At 39.9% G+C, this 20,032-nt stretch overlaps 1 protein-coding gene across 7 annotated transcripts in view; it reads right to left on the reverse strand.

Moving 5' to 3' along the window:
- DYRK1A (dual specificity tyrosine phosphorylation regulated kinase 1A) overlaps positions 1 to 20,032 on the reverse strand; it is a 145,581-nt gene that overhangs the window by 20,680 nt on the left and 104,869 nt on the right. For 6 of the 7 annotated variants that reach the window (XM_043875119.1, XM_043875124.1, XM_043875118.1 and 3 more), the window contains 6 exons: positions 19,842 to 19,961; positions 17,671 to 17,859; positions 14,252 to 14,399; positions 10,216 to 10,502; positions 7,579 to 7,725; positions 5,722 to 5,862 (listed from right to left, as the gene is read on the reverse strand). In XM_043875119.1, the coding sequence (XP_043731054.1) occupies positions 5,722 to 5,862; positions 7,579 to 7,725; positions 10,216 to 10,502; positions 14,252 to 14,399; positions 17,671 to 17,859; positions 19,842 to 19,961 (1,032 nt within the window). The remainder of the gene's footprint in view (positions 1 to 5,721; positions 5,863 to 7,578; positions 7,726 to 10,215; positions 10,503 to 14,251; positions 14,400 to 17,670; positions 17,860 to 19,841; positions 19,962 to 20,032) is intronic. The other variant, XM_043875122.1, reaches the window with a different exon arrangement.

The raw sequence follows: 20,032 nt of genomic DNA on the forward strand, positions 1-20,032 counted from the left end.
AAGCTGTGGTACATATACACCATGGAATTTTACTCAGCCGTCAAAAAGAATTCATTTGAACCAGTCCTAATGAGATGGATGAAACTGGAGCCCCTTATACAGAGTGAAGTAAGCCAGAAAGATAAAGAACGTTACAGCATACTAACACATATATATGGAATTTAGAAAGATGGTAACGATAACCCTATATGCAAAACAGAAAAAGAGACACAGAAATACAGAACAGACTTTTGAACTCTGTGGGAGAAGGTGAGGGTGGGATGTTTCAAAAGAACAGCATGTATACTATCTATGGTGAAACAGATCACCAGCCCAGGTGGGATGCATGAGACAAGTGCTCGGGCCTGGTACACTGGGAAGACCCAGAGGAATCGGGTGGAGAGGGAGATGGGAGGGGGGATCGGGATGGGGAATAAGTGTAAATCTATGGCTGATTCATATCAATGTATGACAAAACCCACTGAAATGTTGTGAAGTAATTAGCCTCCAACTAATAAAAAAATTAAAAAAAAAAAAAAAGAAACTAAAAACAGAGTTACCATATCATACTGCAATCCCATTCCTAGGCAAATATCCAGAAAAAAACTAATTGAAAAAGATAAATGCACCCCAATGTTCACTGCAGACCTATTTATTTATAATAGCCAAGACATGGAAGCAACCTGAGTGTCCATCGACAGATGACTAGATAAAGAAGATGTGGTGGTGTTATTTCACAACACATACAGTGAAATATTACTCAGTGATATAAAAGAATGAAATAATGCCATTTGCAGCAACATGGATGGACCTAGAGATGATCATATTCAGTGAAATTATTTCAAATAGATTACTCATAAGTGAAATCTAAAAAAGATACAAATGAATTTATTTTCAAAACAGAAACAGACCCAGAGACACAGAAAACAAATTTATGGTTAGCAAAGGGAAAGGGGATGTGGGAGGGCTAAATTAGGAATAAGAGACACACAGCACTAAATACACAACAGAGAGCCAACGAGGCCCTGCTGAGCAGCACCTGGCATGCTGCGCTCAGCTCTGTGGCAGCCTGCAGGGAGAGAGCCTCTGTGTGTGTGTGTGTGTGTGACTGCGTCGCCGTGCCGCACCCCTGGGCCCTGAGCGTGTGTGTGTGTGTGTGACTGCGTCGCCGTGCCGCACCCCTGGGCCCTGAGCGTGTGTGTGTGTGTGTGTGTGTGTGTGTGTCTGTGTCGCCGTGCCGCACCCCTGGGCCCTGAGCCTGTGTGTGTGTGTGTGTGTGTGTGTGTCTGCGTCGCCGTGCCGCACCCCTGGGCCCTGAGCCTGTGTGTGTGTGTGTGTGTGTGTGTGTGTGTCTGCGTCGCCGTGCCGCACCCCTGGGCCCTGAGCCTGTGTGTGTGTGTGTGTGTGTGTGTGTGTGTGTCTGCGTCGCCGTGCCGCACCCCTGGGCCCTGAGCCTGTGTGTGTGTGTGTGTGTGTGTGTGTGTGTGTGTCTGCGTCGCCGTGCCGCACCCCTGGGCCCTGAGCCTGTGTGTGTGTGTGTGTGTGTGTGTGTGTGTGTGTGTGTGTGTGTGTGTGTGTGTGTGTGTGTGTGTGTGTGTGTGTGTGTGTGTGTCTGCGTCGCCGTGCCGCACCCCTGGGCCCTGAGCCTGTGTGTGTGTGTGTGTGTGTGTGTGTGTGTGTGTGTCTGCGTCGCCGTGCCGCACCCCTGGGCCCTGAGCGTGTGTGTGTGTGTGTGTGTGTGTGTGTGTGTGTGTGTGTGTGTGTGTGTGTGTGTGTGTGTGTGTGTGTGTGTGTGTGTGCGCGTCGCCGTGCCGCACCCCTGGGCCCTGAGCCTGTGTGTGTGTGTGTGTGTGTGTGTGCGTCGCCGTGCCGCACCCCTGGGCCCTGAGCCTGTGTGTGTGTGTGTGTGTCTGCGTCGCCGTGCCGCACCCCTGTGTGTGTGTGTGTGTGTGTGTGCGTCGCCGTGCCGCACCCCTGGGCCCTGAGCCTGTGTGTGTGTGTGTGTGTGTGTGTGCGTCGCCGTGCCGCACCCCTGGGCCCTGAGCCTGTGTGTGTGTGTGTGTGTGTGTGTGTGTGTGTGTGTGTGTGTCTGCGTCGCCGTGCCGCACCCCTGGGCCCTGAGCCTGTGTGTGTGTGTGTGTGTGTGTGTGTCTGCGTCGCCGTGCCGCACCCCTGGGCCCTGAGCCTGTGTGTGTGTGTGTGTGTGTGTGTGTGTCTGCGTCGCCGTGCCGCACCCTGAGCCTGTGTGTGTGTGTGTGTGTGTGTGTGTGTGTGTGTGTGTGTGTGAGCCTGTGTGTGTGTGTGTGTGTGTGTGTGTGTCTGCGTCGCCGTGCCGCACCCTGAGCCTGTGTGTGTGTGTGTGTGTGTGTGTGTGTGTGTGTGTGTGTGTGTGTGTGTGAGCCTGTGTGTGTGTGTGTGTGTGTGTGTGTGTGTGTGTGTGAGCCTGTGTGTGTGTGTGTGTGTGTGTGTGTGTGTGTGTCTGCGTCGCCGTGCCGCACCCTGAGCCTGTGTGTGTGTGTGTGTGTGTGTGTGTGTGTGTGTGTGTGTGTGTGTGTGAGCCTGTGTGTGTGTGTGTGTGTGTGTGTGTGTGTGTGTGTCTGCGTCGCCGTGCCGCACCCTGAGCCTGTGTGTGTGTGTGTGTGTGTGTGTGTGTGTGTGTGTGTGTGTGTGTGTGTGTGTGTGTGTGTGTGTGTGTGTGTGTGTGTGTCTGGGCCCTGAGCCTGGGCCCTGAGCCTGTGTGTGTGTGTGTGTGTGTATGACTGCGTCGCCGTGTCGCACCCCTGGCACTGACACAGCACTGTGGACCGACCACAGCAGCTCATCCAAAGCGTTTAGAGCAGAGCGTCTTCACAAACCTGAGGGAGGTAAAGATTTCTGAGAATTAAGAAAACACTGTTCATAAAAAAATTAAGTTTTTGTTTATTAAAAACGGCTACTAAGAAAAGAAGCAGACAGGCCAGAGTCTGGGGATAAATACTGGCACACGGGTGACAGAGGACTGACGTTCACTATATTAAAAACTTCTACAGCCCAATAATCAAACATCCCGGTAACAAATGGGCAAAAGACTAGCAAGATGGTCACCAAAGAAGATACGCGAATGGCTACTGAGCACATGAAAAGCCGGCCAGGCCAACATTCTCAATCAGGAAGAAGTCAAATGAAAACCACTACATACCCATTAGAATGGCTAAACGCACATGAAATGGCAAGGATGTCATGCAATTGGATCTCTCATAACCTTGTGGGAATACAAAATGACAGAACCTTGGGAAACTGGTATTTTCTTAAGAAAGAAAACACACAAGACACCCTATGATCTGGCAATTGTAAGTAGTGACCCCAGAAAAACGAAAACTCATGTGTATAGAAATTGATACAAAATGTTCCCAGTAGCCTTATTGCTAACAGTCCTAAACTAGAAGCAACCCAAACATCCAATGACAGGTAAATACAGATCAATTATGGTATTTCCATTCAACGAAGGACTGTGACGCAATAAAATGGAGTGATTTCTGAGACACACTACGGACAAATCTCCAAAAATAATGTCTGTTACGTGAAAGAAACAAAATAATAAATACTTCAGGATTCCACTTATATGAATTCTGCCTATGAACAGTCAAAGCTAACCTAGGATGACAGAAATCAGAAACTGAGAGTGGATGACAGAGGTGATGGGAGTAGTCTACATCATGTTTTAGGCAGTGGATATACTGTTGTAAATAAAAATTAAAACACAACAGTGAAAACTTAAAATACCCATCTTGTACATAAATTATACTTCAACAAAAAAGTATCATTTATAATCTTAAATCTTCACCCTCTCCCACCAAAGGAAAAAAAAATAGCCAGTAGGTATGGATCTCATTACTAGGAAGCCAAAATGGGCTCTTGAAACAAAATGAGAACTTTAAAGTAAAAATAAAATCACTAAGGAAATAACCTCAGGAATTGCACCCAAAGACAGTACATGCACATCTCTTCATATTCATGGTTAAAATCCCTAGTGTATCTTCATAATGTAACCATTTGGTTACAGATTTGATTTTTTTTTGTTGCTGGAAATTTATTTCTGTTTAAAAAGGAGTAATTATTTTACATTTTAAAAAATTAAGTTTCTTAAGTCAGTCGTTTAACTGTAGCTTGGGAAAATCTCATGAAATCTACAGTTACTTAATGTATATTAAACACAGGTCAAGATACTTTCAATTTTAAGGGAAAAAATAATCTACTCTTCTGAGTGAAATGCTCCCCTCAAATAATTTAAAATAATAATAATAATAGTTCAATTTTGGGAAAATGATAGGTTACAGTCCATTGTGACTTAACTGTGGTTTTATAAGGCAGTGATTGAGGAAATGAATAAATGTTTCATTTACATAAAGAAAAAAAAATTTTAGCAGAAGAAAAAAAGACTTCCAACTGGAAAAAGTAGTAGTAGTATGTATCAGAGAGAAAGAAAAATGTAAAGCAGGCATCATATACTCCATGCTAATTAAAAATGAACTGTAAGAGCTACTCTGAATGCTGGTGAAGCTAAGGAGGACTCCCCTGGGAAGAGGGGCCATGGCTGATGGAGGCACGTGGACAGAGGTGGAAGGACCCAGGATGTCCGCTTGGTATTTTCCATCCCTTCCTGTGGGGAGCAGGCGTAACTGAGCTGCTGGGTATTGCGCTGCCTCAAACGTTAGAGAACAAGGCAGAATGCAGCAAGTTACAAATCAGTTGTGAAAGATACCGTTTTACATATATATATATTCTTATTAAAAACCACTTGATATCAGAAGTTAAGGCTCCAGAGCTGAAGGTGAATTACAGCAAATGAGCATCACATCACCTTCAGTTCACTGGAAATGACACCTGGTGGCAGTGTCGCTAAAACTCAAGGGCAAAATAAAAACTGTAGCAAAAATAAAATTTCTTACGTGTTAAAATGCAGAACTACAATCATAAAGTGTCTGGTGTGTGTATTACAATCATATATTTATACAGTATATTCATCTAATACTAGAAACAAACTAGGTGACAAAACATATGATTATTTTCAGATATATAAAACAAAGATGTAAATCAAGATGCAAAATTGTCACCATTTATTCTACTAAACTGACATGGTTTATTTTAGACGCCTGAAAAGTTCTCAGATAGGAGAAAATTACTAAATATCCAACACATTAAAACCCTCACTTTGAAAGATTCTGGAGATGTGAAATCCCCGTTATCCAAGCTAAGAAACTGAAATCTACCAAAGGACCATCCAGTCAGTGCAGATTCTTATCACAAACTGCTTAAGTCAGAAATCCTTTACTCTCATCTGAACTACAAAAAAAGGCCATTCACTGCAGTTATGACTTCTACTGTTCCCAGCTGCAACACTCTTAACTGCGATTTCAATGTATACCCAAACCAGGAGAAACCAGGAGAAAGGTCAAACTGACTGACTCTACTGTGGAAACAAGGCATGGTGATTTGATCAGCAGTCTCAAAAGGCAGGCAGACAGTTTCAAAATGAAGACTTAAAGAGACTACTGAGCATTAACCAAACATTGTTCAGGTCATACAGATAGCTCAGGTCAAGCTAAAACCAGCTTGTGAAGAAAATCTATACCCAAGTCATCAACAGAACTACTGTTAACAGCCGACTTCAGTAACACTGATTTCAAATAAATTAAAAAATGTGTTATAAAAGACAATCAGTGAAAGTAACAAAGGCTCAAAAATATTATTTCCCTATTTTACCCGTTTTCCGTCTTTGGTCTTCTTTAAGTTCCAAGTGCCATCTGGCAACTTCTCAAAGAACTTTCTTGCTTTTGGTGCTTGGTCAAGAATATGAGCAGGCGGAATACCCAGAACTTCCACTATTTTATTCATCTGATCTACCTGTATTAAAAACAAAAACAAAAAAACCTATAATTTCTACTGTAAAACATCCTACATCTGGCTCATCCATTCACAAATGATAAAGAGAGTTTCTCCTGTGTGTCAGGCACTCCTGTGGGCAGTAAATACACATTAATGAACAAAAGAGATAACGCCCCTACCTCCCCAAGTCCCACATTCCACAGAGGGGAGGGCAGACGATTCAGCAAACACATACATACATCTATGGGATGGCAGGTGATCATGGATACAACAGAAAATAAGGAATGATTGGATGGGATTGCAAAGTTAAAGTTTGGGGAGAATGGGAAAAAAAAAAATGAAAGGCTTAATAAAGTGTGGACCCAATAAAAAAGTATCTTTTAATGTGCAAATTTATTCACTCAAAAACCCGAAGGTCTACTATATGCTAGAAACCATGTCCACTGGAACAAAGACAAAAATCTTTGCCAGAAGTTTATGTTACAGAGGAAGAGATCATCAAGGAACACACACATAATCAGATCTATCGGCTACTAAGAACAGGGAGAAAATTAAAAGGACGTGATAGCGAGGCGGGCACTGCAACTTAAAACAGGGTGTCATGAAAGGCTTCACAAGCAGGTGACAGGAGAGAAAAGCGAGGGCCAGAGTAAAAGCCCCCAGGCACGAACGTGTGGGCCCTCTGGCCTCCAAGGGACCTGAGAGGGGGCTGTGTGCTGGGGGGACCGGGCAGGGAGATGGACAGAGGGACAGGCGGAGAGAGGTCGGGAGGCAGAGAGAGGGAGGGGCTTCCCAGCTACTCAAAGGGTTCTGGTTTCACCACGCGTGAGACGGCAGCCACCGAAGCTTCACAGGTGATCTTAATGGTGCTTAAGTCCATGAAAAAGGTACTATTACCTTTATATTATTTATTATTCAAAGAAACACACTACAGCAATTACTGCCAAAGAACAGCTCACTGGCGAGAGTAAAATGAGCTAGCAGGAAGGAGGAAGGGACAGGTTTCTGACACTACTTGACTGACGTGTCATGAAATTTCATTAGCCTTTCTTTTCTCATGTATAAATGAATGGACTGATCATAATCCGCAATGGTTTTCTTTAAAAACAAAACAAACAAAAAACTCCACAAACAAACAGTTTTAAAGACAATGAAAGCACTTCCTCCAACTGTACAGAGCTTAGACCCCCCTTCTCCCTTGCCCTCACCTTCCCACCACTGCCTCTGACCTCCAAAGATCTTCTAAGAACACAGACCAAACACCTGTTGACTACAAGAATTACGCTTTGTCTGCAGCTCCAAAATTCTGGAGTCCTAATTTACCCTAAATTATTCAGATCAAATGTATCTATCAATCCCACTGGTCATCATTTATTAATACTTTAATTCCACATCATACTCTCAAAATTTAGTGTTTTTAGGATCGTTCCTCATTTCATCACTATCATCTTTTTCTGTTATTATACTTAAAATCTGTAAAATTTATACCAAAAGACTTAACATTTTCTAATGTAATTTACTATTCCCCTTCACTGGTAGATTTAAAGATCTCACTTCCCATCTCATAATTCTAAACTCACCATTATATAATTGAAATAATTTTAAATGGATAAAGAAAGTTTAAAACTGACCAAACACTTGAATGATTTAGGTTGATAAACAGACCATTTTCCTAAAACCAGCTTCCAGGTCACACTGTCAGAGACTGAGAACAGAGAGAAACCACATACGCACCTCATTGGCTCCACTGAAGAGAGGCTCTCCAGTGTGCATTTCCACCAAGATGCACCCGAGCGACCACATGTCAATCGCAAGGTCATAAGGCATTCCCAGCAGCACCTCTGGAGACCGATAAAAGCGACTCTGAATGTACTGGTATATCTGAAATAGATTTCAGGAACAGTTTAATTGGAGTCAACACTGTATAAAGAACACAAGTCTAACATGAACAGAAAAAAAATAACTGGGTTATCAGTAATGTTTACTGATTTCAACATTAGACTATGAATATTGTTTTAAAGAACTAAATGTTTCAAGGGAGTGGTAACTCTGACTCAGAAATCCAAAATATGCATATATAAAAAATTCAAGCCCTTTATTTAGTTCAGTCCTAACTGGTACTCAAGATATATCCTAAAACAATAATGCCTTATTAGAAGAAAATATGATTGTGAACAGTTTATTTCCCTGCTAACTACTCTTTGCTGCTGTGGCTACCACTAATTTAACAGCTAAATTATATTTAAATTAACTTAAAGAATGAAATTTCTTCAGGTTAATTCGAAGTGTTAAGAGTCAACCTCAGCACAATGTAATTGAAAATTCAGACATCTGTACTCTACTAGTCTCACAGATAAATCTAGAAACACAGCCATGCAAAGATTCAATTGGGGGTCATTTCTGACTAATCACTTCTTTACCCCGTCAGCCTCCATCCATCCTAAGACTTCCTAGAGAAAGAAAATCTTGAAATGGATTATTTGCAATGGAATAATCTGAGAATGTCTTCAGAGATCAATTCATCTTCACTTGGCCACTTAAAATTTGTATCCAGAAATATCACGAAAGCAAAGATAGCTTTATTTTAAAAGGGAGAAAACCAAACAACACCCTGCCAACTTAAACTGGGCAGCCAGTGGCACCAAGATGCTTTCTCAGAAAGCTGCAGGGGCCCGCCCCAAACTCCAGCTGAACCTCTGAGAATCAGCTCAGGAACCCACAAGCAGGTCAACCCAACCTTAAGGCCTTCTCGAAGTGAAGAAAGTCTAACTGAAAGGGACCAGGAAGAAGAATTACACTACCAAGTTTTTAGAAGCCAAGAGCACACTGAAGCCCCAAGACAAGCTACTACTAAGACTCGTGTTTCCCAGCTTATGAAAGAATTCTGTCACCTACCTACCCAGTCAGTGATCTGCAGAGCAGTAGTGGGGTATCTGCAAGGCTGTACCCTGCTACTTTCTGACATTGAGCCAGCAGACCTGGAGGAAGGCCGCTGCAAGTCTATTTTGGAAATGATTTCCCATGGGATTCTGACACATTTACATATCGCGTTGGCCAAAAATTTCGCTCGGGTTTTTCCCAATGGAAAAACCTGAATGAACTTTTGGCCAACCCAATAATTAAAAAGTCACTGAGCTAAAGGTGTAGTGGTCTCCATCTGGCAGGAGAGAGATAGTAATGCTTGATATTAGCACAGAGTATACAACTTGGTTCAAATAGGAAAAAATTTTGCAAGTCTTAAAACCTATTCAAATGACTCAATGTAGGCACATATTTTCCATTTATAATATACTCTATCCCTTATTAACAACTACGAGCATCTCTTGATTTTCAGAGGCACTGAAACTGCAAACTTTGCTTCCTATTCCTTCCATTTAAAAAAATTATTTCAATACAGCATTGCTACCATAATTTGCAGGAAGTAACAAAAGGACAATCCTGTTAACTGGTGATAAACCCTTATGATTAAATTAACCTAGTTTATTTAAAAGCTAGAATAAAGTTGGACAAGACAGAAAATTTCACTAATTTGGAAAAACAAGAAATGGAAACCCAATATGAAACACTAATATCTGAAAGTCAGTTATGTTTTTACCTTAAAAAAAAAAAATGCAAGTTCAATACCTACAAGTAAACAAACATTTTAAATAAAGTATTATCAAATAGTGATCCTTATTGGTTTCAAAAAGAGAACAACCTATAACTTTTGTTTTATATGCAAAACAGAGTAGTTTTCATAATGCTAGAAAGAACAGAAGGAAAAATTTGCTTTCCTATATCAACTAAACCTAAATCTACTTATTGCTATGGACATGTTTGCTTTTAGCACTCAAAAACATGGTTGTTTAGCACAAACTAATATGTCCATTGGGCTTCCCTCGTAGCTCAGTTGGTAAAGAATCTGCCTGCAATGCAGGAGACCCAGGTTCGATCCCTGGGTCGGGAAGATCCCCTGGAGAAGAAGATCCCATTCTAGTATTCTTGCCTAGAGAATCCCATGGACAGAGGAGCCTAGCAGGCTACAGTCCATGGGGTCACAAGAGTCAGACACAACTTAGCAACTAAACCAACCAATATGTCCATTAGCTTGGACACATGTCATAATTTATATCCATCCTGTTTTCTTTTAGCACACACATAATTTAACATAAACTTTGAAGAACAAATACCTTCTAATTCAAAGTATTACTATCAATGTTGCATTTAAAAGGTATTACCCAAAACAGGTATCAACACAGGTAATTCAAGATTTTAAAGATAACAACCCTGTAATTAGCTTCAAATTGTATACAGATTAGTAAGATTTCAGTATCTACTTACACTGTTTTACCAAATTCTAATTTTAAACCACAAGTTCTGCAATATACTTACCCTCTGCCCCAACTGACAAGAACTGCCAAAGTCAACAATCTTGATTGCACTGCGTTTAGGGTTACAAAGAAGGATATTCTCAGGTTTTAGGTCACAGTGAATGATACTAAGTTCTGGAGTCGCAAGGAAAAGCAGTGCAGTGCACATCTGTTGTGCAAACTTTCGTGTTAGGTTCAAGGAGACACCTCGAAAATTGGTGTTCCTCAACAAGTCGTAGAGGTTGTAGGACAGCATTTCAAAAACTAAACAGAGATGGTTTCGAAACATAAAGTGGCGTTTTAAATGCACTGAAAGAGAAAAACAAAATTTCCTTTTAAATTATACATACCAAAAAAAAAATAAATGAGAATAACACATACGTGAACTCTACAATACTCTATAAAATGCCAATGTCAAATGCAGAGTTTATCAAATTAAAATTGGGAGATGAGCATTCTGCAGTAAGCAGCACATTCTGTCAGCAGTTAAGAATGTCGAAACTGGCCATCTGCTGAATCAATGTACTGTCCAGTGTCCGCCAATAAGCAGTGTAATGTAAGAAGTCCCACCAGAAGGCCCAAGTCAGGTCTGAAAACACAAGCAGCAAGCTGACACACTGCGAATAATGATTTTATCCTCACATGTAGGAGAAAACACTGCTGACTTCCAGAGAGCCCTACACCTCATGGCTTCATCTAAGCTCCACCCACTGGGATGTCCAGCCTGTGGCAACGCTGTCCGTAGCAGCCCTCTCTGGGAAGGCTTTGATATATATACACAATCTGCTCTGCTAAGCCTTAGATCTCACCAATAATTTTTTAAACAATTGTCAAAGGAAGACTTTTTTTCTTTTAGGCAAATACAGCAAAGGCTTTGAAATCATGTTGTAAGGTACTAAGAGTTCATAATCAGTATATTTGATTATGTTCATCAAACTGGTACATAGGATTCTTATTCAAGATTGAAGCTTTGGGGAAATTTCAAAATAAAGCTCCATCACAAGAAATTATGAGTAGGCTTATGAATGGGGAAAGAGTATAGAATACATTACTTGGTGTCACTACTGACCTTCTTAAAAGGCTTAACAGTCAATAAACCACTTTGAAAAGTTGTGCTGTTAAGTGTTAATGCTAATTTCACACCAGAGGAAGTCACTGCCCTTCTCAATGACAGCTCTCACATATACCAAACTGAGCACCTGTAACTCAACTGAAATGACAGAAAACCACCATCTGTCAAGGCTACCTCCATTTTGGCCTTTTGGTATAGTTTAGACAGACATTTCTCTACAGATCCATCTGGAACAACTATGGCATCACTCAGTGTCTGGTCCCTGAGCACAGGCATACACTGCCGTCCTGGCGGTAGACCTGAACTGCCTCCCTGGAAGCTCGCCATTCTTGTTTTTAGATCATTCCAGACACAAATGATGGAAAGTCAGGATAAGTAACACAATACAACTACTACCATAGCTCTATAGGAGTCCACAGTACAACTCAACTCTCAGCAACAGTTACAGAAGAATGTCTAATATCTGCTCTTAATCACCAAGCTCATAGGTTTAAAATGAAGAACACAGCTCCATGTGACAGAAGATACCCCAGAGACATGGTCCAAGTAACAGTTTTGATCTAATTAAGCAGCAGCCACTAGAGGAGTGCAAAAGGTAACTGATGTCAGAATTCAAATGTGACTATGAAAATCCCTCTAAGAAGCTGTGATCAGAATGTTCTTCTGATGGAAGATCAATCCACTCAATCCCACTGATTCATCATTCACTTACTGAGCATCTATAAAAGTGGTGAGCACTAAAGGCACTGTCAAAGCTCAGACACAAATATGTATGTTCTGTTTTTTAAACTGAGCTTTGGGGGAAATGGAGGGTTGGCAAGACCCTAAACTGAATGCTTTTTTAACTAGACCATGGCAGGTACCAAATAATCCAGATAAGAAATTATGCTATGCGGTAAAAAAGTAGATTTTTTTTTTTTTTAAGTTCAAAGACTTAAGACTGTAAAACTCAGAGTAAATTGATCAAATCATTTCAAAATTAAAGTTATTTACACCATAAAAGAGCAATACAACTTCCAGCCACCTTAAATTTCATGTATTAACTCTACTGACAGGGCTGTGTCTAAAGTTCTCTGTGCTTTTTTCAGTACAGAACCTCAGTTTCTTGAGACACTGTACGTGAGTTCATCATCTTCCTAAGTAAGAACCTAAAAAAAAAACTCATTCAAGAGTATCTGTAATGATTCCTGCAATCACTAAAGTCAGTTTATTAAAAACAAAAATAATAATTATTATAAGTTAACCAAGTAGCTAACATTCTGTGTTTTCTTTCAATAAAGCAGAAATACATAATTACAATGATGCTATCAACATTTTCTCTACTATTTAAGCAAAACTTCAAAATAAAACACACAAGAGTGAAGAAGAGGAGGGGAGGTATGTTCAAAGACTCTAAGTCAAGCATCCTTAGAATGTCCTTCCTAGCCTCCTAAGGCCCTTGAATGGAGAAGTGCCCGCCTCACACTAAGTTCACTGAGAGTGAACAGCAAACACGCAATGAGTGTGAAAAGAAAGGATCTTAAATACAAATGTTATTACTATGGGTTATATCAGATATCTACAAAGACAGTAAGAAAAAAACAGTATAAGCTCATTTTATTATATCAATGGGGAGTGAAGGGTGTTCCATAAACGAAATCTATCTGAACCATACACCTTTAAACATCAATTTTTTGTTTCTGTTTCTATTATTTTGGGAGGACCAAGAAACATAACACTCTCTCTTCATTTCTTAAACAGGACTTTGCTAATAAAACTTAGCCTCGTGCTTATCAGGTAAAGCTAGCATTTCTGACGTGAGTTGCTAATATACATCTATTTTTTTTAACAGTCTATAATTAACTGGTCCTAAAGTCTTTATTCATTGTTGCTGTAGCTGAAGCTAAAATGCTTTCGTCAACTGATATGAAGGGCCGACTCACTGGAAAACACCATGATGCTGGGAAAGACTGAAGGTAAAAGGAGAAGGAGGTGGAAGAAAATGACCAACTCAAAGGACACGAAATTGAGCAAACTCTGTGAGATAGTGGAGGACAGAGGAGCCTGGTGTGCTACAGTCCATGAGGTCACAAAGAGTCAGACAGGACTTAGTGACTGAACAACAACAAAAGTCTGTATCTTAAAACTAACAGCATCTTGTTTTCACAGTTGGCAGTAATCTGATTCTTAAGGCACATAAACTAATAGTGGTGTCTGACGATCAATGGTCTTGCTTTGATTAAGAACAGTATTAAAGAATGTATAATTAGAAGATGTTTTGCCCATGTATCAATTGGCCCTAGACTTAGACTTCACTAGTTTCATAATTCTTCTGGCTCCTCTTTCTGTACTCAAAAGAAACAAGACAGGATAAGGAAACAGACACAAGCTCTGGAGTTAGATCAAAGCAGATTAAGATTCTCACTCCAAGAACCCTGAAACCTTGGGTATGTTACTCTTTGTACAAACAACCTGTAATATAAGGATTCTACTATTAATTCCTTCTGTAAAGGACTGCTATGGCTACACACGATGGAAGAAAAGCATAAGGAACACAGTAGGAGTTCAAGAAATGTGGGCTACTATTTCTCAAGAAGAGCCTGACATCTTGGCTCAGACATTCCAAAAATGCTTCTGTAACCATTAACAACACAATCGCTCACTTCTAATTCCTGAACTGTACTAGAATGATTAGAGTTAACAGAAAGAGAACTCTCTAGATAAACAAGCATCATTAGAGCAAACAAATGATGCGTGCAAGTTGGAAAACAAAAGATGCGACTCTCATTTGTTTTTACACTACATATATCTGGAATGCACATTCCCAAAGATTTAAAATATTACTGGTAGATTAAGTAACATATATAAATTGATGCCCTCCCAACCGAAACAGCTGAATTTTTTATTCAATCACTTTAAGATAAAATTAACATATTTTTCATACAAGAATAATCACTAGCTCAAACCGTCTGGGTTAGGGCACACTATGCCTGGTTTGCCTGTTTACCTATGTAGTATTTCATTTCAGTGTCATGTTTGTTCATGAGTTCAAGAAGTCGCACTTCTATCTGGGCTTGATTCAGAAAAGCCTTCTTGTTCTTTATTATTTTAATGGCAACCCATTCCTGTTCCACACGATCATATGCCTTTACAACCTAAAAAAGAGAAAAAATAAATATTTCATCAATGAACAAATTAATAACAGGTTACAGTTCACCTTAATTGTACATTTATCTAACTCTTTCTCTGACCTAACTGACTAAGAGAGATCCTACTCATTTCCATTCAGTAGCATCTATTTACTACTTTGTTACTTTAAATCAATTTTTCCAAATGGGTTTCTTTCACATCCTTACAGTATTTTTAAACATCCACAAAACAGACGACTTTCTTAAAATTAGACAATTTTCCTCCTTCAGAAGTAAACTATGAATCTTGACATGTACTTTGTTTTTTTTTTTTAACTTCTCACTAAATAGCATCGTTAAAACAATTCTTCTATTCTTTTAATTAAAAAAAAAAACAGCTGGTTTAAATTCCAAGCATATGTGTGATACTTAAAAGGTTTTAAGTTATCTGAAAAATGTAGATAACTTTCTAAATTTAAATTATATTCTCATAGATAAAAACTTAAGACATATACCAGAAGAATTAGTTTATGCTTAAAAAAAGTGATAAACAAATTACCAGGAAATAAGTTTAAAATGCTGTAATTAGGGGATTTTGAGTTTTAAAATGAGAATGAATGCTAAGGAAGCAGAACAGTCATGTGCAAATCACTATGCACACCTCTACTTTAAAATTTTACTCATTTAAAAAACAAATTTTTGTGTAAAACAAATTTACACATAAGTTAGAAAATACATAGTTTAAAAACTGTATTTCTGCAAAAAGTTAATCTTATGTGTCTTTTAAATCAGAGGGACCCATGGAAACCTCTGACTGAGTGGGTCTGATATTCTTCTGTTTCACTGACCATGGAGACTGTCCCAGGGGCTGCAGTCCACTGCCCAGATCCTAATGGTCTCCAGGACAAAGGCCACTAACAGGGGCCCAGCTATTCACTGACTTAGCAAATAGTTAACCGGCTCAGTGCTAAAGCAATGCTTCCAACCCCGAATGACACATTCAGTAGACTGTTTTCAAAAATACCAATGCTCAGAATCCAGTCACAGAGAGTCTGGTTTAGTTGTTTGGAGACCAGACACTGTCCTCTCTCCCTACCCCACCCCCTTGACCCCTGAAGTGCTCTGAAGACTTCAACGTGTCGTCAACCAAGACTGACAACTACTGCCTTAAGAAACGTAGGAGCCACTTCTTTGATGAGGATCTGGTAGAGAATTTAGTCTGACCCAGACAATATGGCAAGCGACATGTCCTGACCTTGAACATACTCCAGCCTAGGAGAAAGGTATCAATCAGTCTGATCTGGTAGACTGGTTTGGATGTCAAAGAAGGCTATGTCGTCACAGGTTTGCTGTGCTCATTTGCTCTTAGGAAGCAAGAGTATGGGAAAATGAAAGTCAGGGGGAGGGGGGAATCCATGGTGAGCTCAAAGACTGAGTATGGAGGGAAACTCGGCTGAGAACAGGCAGCACAGCCAGCTTTCACGGCGTACACCACCGAAGTCAGAGCAGCGTCCTGCAAAGAGGACTGCCTGAACACGGGGTAATTCTGAAGGTGGAGAGGACACTCACTCTACCTAGGGTGTTCACAGCCTTACTTAAAAGGTAGGGCTCAGAAATGCCTGTCATTAAATGGCTTGGGTAGAGAAAGCAGAAGTTGCTTCTGCCACAGTGTGAAAAGTGAAAGAAATGGCGTCCCTGGTGGCTCAGATGGTAAAGAATACACCTGCCAATGCAGGAGACCCAGGTTTGATCCCTGGGTCGGAAAGAAGGGAGAAGTTGGGAACTCTGGAGAAGGGAATGGCTACCCACTCCAGTATTCGTGCCTGGAGAACCCCACGGACAGAGGAGCCTGGTGGGCTATATATAGTCCATGGGGTCGAAATACTTTTATAAAGAGGGACTCCCCAGACACTGAGAATCCTGACTCAGGAGAAGAGGTTACTCATTATGAGGAAAGGCCCCAAACTACATATAATTACATAAGGTCTCTGGAATCATGGAAAATGACAGACGTGGTAGACACACAACACTGGGGCCTGGAAGAGCCACACCAGAATTACAAGATCTTCTAAGAACCTCATTCCTATTTCCCTGTAGGTCTAAGCTTGATCTGTCTTGGCCCAGAGCTGTGGCTGCTAATATCCGATAATATACTTTTTGCCCTAAGCATAATTAGACTAACACATGCTGAATTTTTCCTCACTGGTTGAAAAGAGGCATGTTTTTGCTTTCCTGCAGGGCAGGAATAGATAAGAGTATGCAGGTTCCACAGTTTAAAAAAAAAAACAAACAAAAACAATCTCCAAAACCCCAAAAAGTCACCAAAAAAGTAAAAGTAATTATTTGGATCGCAAATTAGTAACTGACTCACTGCACAAAAGCTAAAAGGTAAAGGAGACTGGGATTAACAGGAAATCATACCTCAAACCAAACAGCTCTATGACTTGACATGGGATGAGATAAGATACGGAGACTTACAGGTGGAAACAGCTGGGAGACTCACAGCCAGAGAAAAGCTTTTTAAGAGGGCAAGGAGGAAGGTCTGGCAGCTCTGATTCTGGGCACAGGTCATACAAGAGGCTAACACAGTTAGGGTCTGTGCTTCGTCCTGGGCAAGTGAGAGACGAGAGCCATAGGCAGAGAGAAGAGGCCAGAACGAAGAGAAACACTAGGCCCGCTGGAGTGCCTCCCTCGCTCTTCCGGGTGAAAGCTACCTGAAGAATCCCACCCACTGGAATGATGCCCGTCACAGTACTAGCAATGCTGATGCCCTGAGGACTTAACAGGAGACCCTCTGTCCACTCAGAGAGGCCTGATGGTGCTGGAGGAGGTGCTGAGGACAGGCTCGGGGCCCAGCCCTGGGAGTCCAAGTCTCCAAGGTGAAGGGACACCTGCTGAGGCAGCTGAAAATAGTCATTTCCCCCTTTGGAGGAGGAGTGTCAGGCAGGAAGATAATTATCTCCAGCATACACCATGAAGAACCATCCAGAGGCTAAAAGCCCAATGAAAGAGGCAATACTACCTGTTAGTGATTCAAATCAATCATTTAGTAAAATAACTACTTGGTAGCTATAGTAACTTTGTGAAACAAAACAAAAAAAAGTATAATGGAGTTTTTATAGCTGATGCAGCTGATAAAGTTTTACTAACTTTAGAGAACTATAATAACCCAAATACTTACATATCTGTTCTTTGTATCTATTTACAAATATTAGGAGTGTACTACTGAGAAAAGGCTATAATAACATGCCTCTGAGAAGTTCTCATTTGTAAAATTCAGCAACTTCTGTTAGATTACCTGTCCAAAGGAACCTTTGCCTATTAAGGAGTCAATTTCGTAACGATCCATCCACTTTTCTCCGTTTTTTACAATATAATCATAGTTATCATCATCATAACCATCGTTGTAAACCTTCCTCTCCTTCTTATGACTAGAATCGTCTCCCTGGCCCTGTTGGTGTCTTCGCTTCTTTTTTGCATAGTAAACCTGAAATGAGAAAATGTAGTGTTAACTGTATAATTAAAAATTATGATGCATGGGGTGGCACCATAAATATACATATATATCAAGGGTACATATGAGACAAATCTGCCATCAGTAAGAAATTAAAGAATTTTTATTCTATATAACCAAAAAAATGAAATAAATTTCTATAGTTGCTATTTGAATTACAGAATAACACTAATATACATCAAATGAAAAACATCTACAGAGAAATTCACTTTAGAATTATACTGTTCATATGTTTTATAAATAAGAGATATTGAGTAGGCCAGAGTTTCCCATTCAAGAAAAGCAACAGGATCTGATTTACATTTATGTTTTAAACTAAGGTATAATTTACATAGTGAGCTGGTATAGATCATAAGAGTGTATAATATAAAGGACTTTGGGGAAATGTATATGCTGATGTAAACAACAAATGCTAAACAAAATAAAGAACAATTTCATCCTCCTAACATTCAAGTCCTCTTGCACCTCTTCTAGTCAATCCTAATTTTATATTTGATCCTAAAGCAAAAGATTTCAGAAATGAAAGTTGAAAGTTATATGAACTGATATTTTACTAATATAGAAAGGGCCCCTGAGACAGGCCCGGCTTTAAGCTTATAACAACAAATTAATGAAAACCAGTCAGCTCCCCTCCTCCCACACTAAAGGTCAGAGAAGTTGTGGTTGGTCACAGATTGAGTTATTTTCCTTCTATCTGTTTTGCTTATAAAACAGATCTAAGACTAGTAAAAAAAATAATAGGTGGACTAGGCAATAGCTCTAGCAGTTGGTAACTAAGGAGGCAATAGTTGAAGTAATTGGTAACTAACTTTGAGGAAATGACAAATTACACTGCATAAAGCAACATCAGAAAAACTAGTTTAAAAGGTAACAAAACAGTTAAAAACAAGCTTCAACAAAGCTATTCAACAGTATTAGTTTATCAGATTATTTTCAGATGACCAGAAACTATTTTGAAACATCTTTTAGAACATATAAATTATAAACAAAAATCCAACTTAGAAATGTTCCTCATTGAGTTCACTTCAATTTTATCTTGCCATATTGCCACAATAATACCAGCACCAAACTGCTAATAATAACAGCACCAAACTGCTAAGAAATCCATACACACATAAGAACATCTTTTTAAATGTTTATCAAGCTGGTAGAAGATAAGTCTTTAATGTGGAAGTATGTAGGGACCCACTGGAAGACGAAAGAGAGCACAGGCATGACCACCCGTCTCCAGAAAAGCTCATTTAACAATTCATTACACAGCTAGAGTTGATGTTAGGAGCAAATAACAACCAAGCCAAAGGGCTAAAACACCAGAAAAATAATTTCTGAAAGTGAAGAGTCAAGTTGGAAGAGGAGTAATTCACAGTGCTATGTTTTTTATCCTATTTAATCCCGCCAAAAAGGCTTTCAGGTATCTTACAATGAAAAGATACAGATAAAAAAGAACACACATTAAAAAGAAACTTTTAAACCACATAAATATAGATATTATCAGATAAATTAGGCCAAATGCCTGTTAACTGAGCATTAAACACATCTCAGAGCTTCCTGATATCTCTGGCAAAAGCAGAAACAGATACGTAAAAATTTAAGCAAAATTCTGGAACATTTTCATATTTTTACATTATTATTATTCCCTCCCTTTCCTCTGAGGTTTTGGAGAAGGGGTATTACAGAAATGACAACTCAGCATGTATTCAATATAACTTTGAAAAAGAAGGGAAGCTATCCACAATTATCTTTTTACAGTTCTTATTTATATAGCATCTTTCTTTTACATAATTATGACGCTTTTATCCATAAACCGCTAACTTACCAGTCTTCATAATAATCATCAATATGACAATCCTTGGGAATTAAAAGCAATTTTAGCATTTTAAACACACTACAAAATAACTCGTTTCCTCCACTCTATGGCAAGATAGACGCCATTGTAACAAATCAATAGTTCTTACCTCATTAATATGCTTATAAGTTTTGATCAAGTCAACAGAAAGTTTTCTCAGGGGAGCAGTAGCTGGGTCACGGAAGGTTTGGGGCATCCGCCTCTGTAACATGACAATATCAGGCATCACCTTAAATAGACAGAGAAGACTAGCACTTTAACTATACTGCGCTGGTGTGAACCCCCTCTTCTGCAGCCTGC

This window comes from Cervus elaphus, chromosome 19, assembly GCF_910594005.1.
Source record: "Cervus elaphus chromosome 19, mCerEla1.1, whole genome shotgun sequence".
Lineage (NCBI taxonomy): Eukaryota > Metazoa > Chordata > Mammalia > Artiodactyla > Cervidae > Cervus > Cervus elaphus.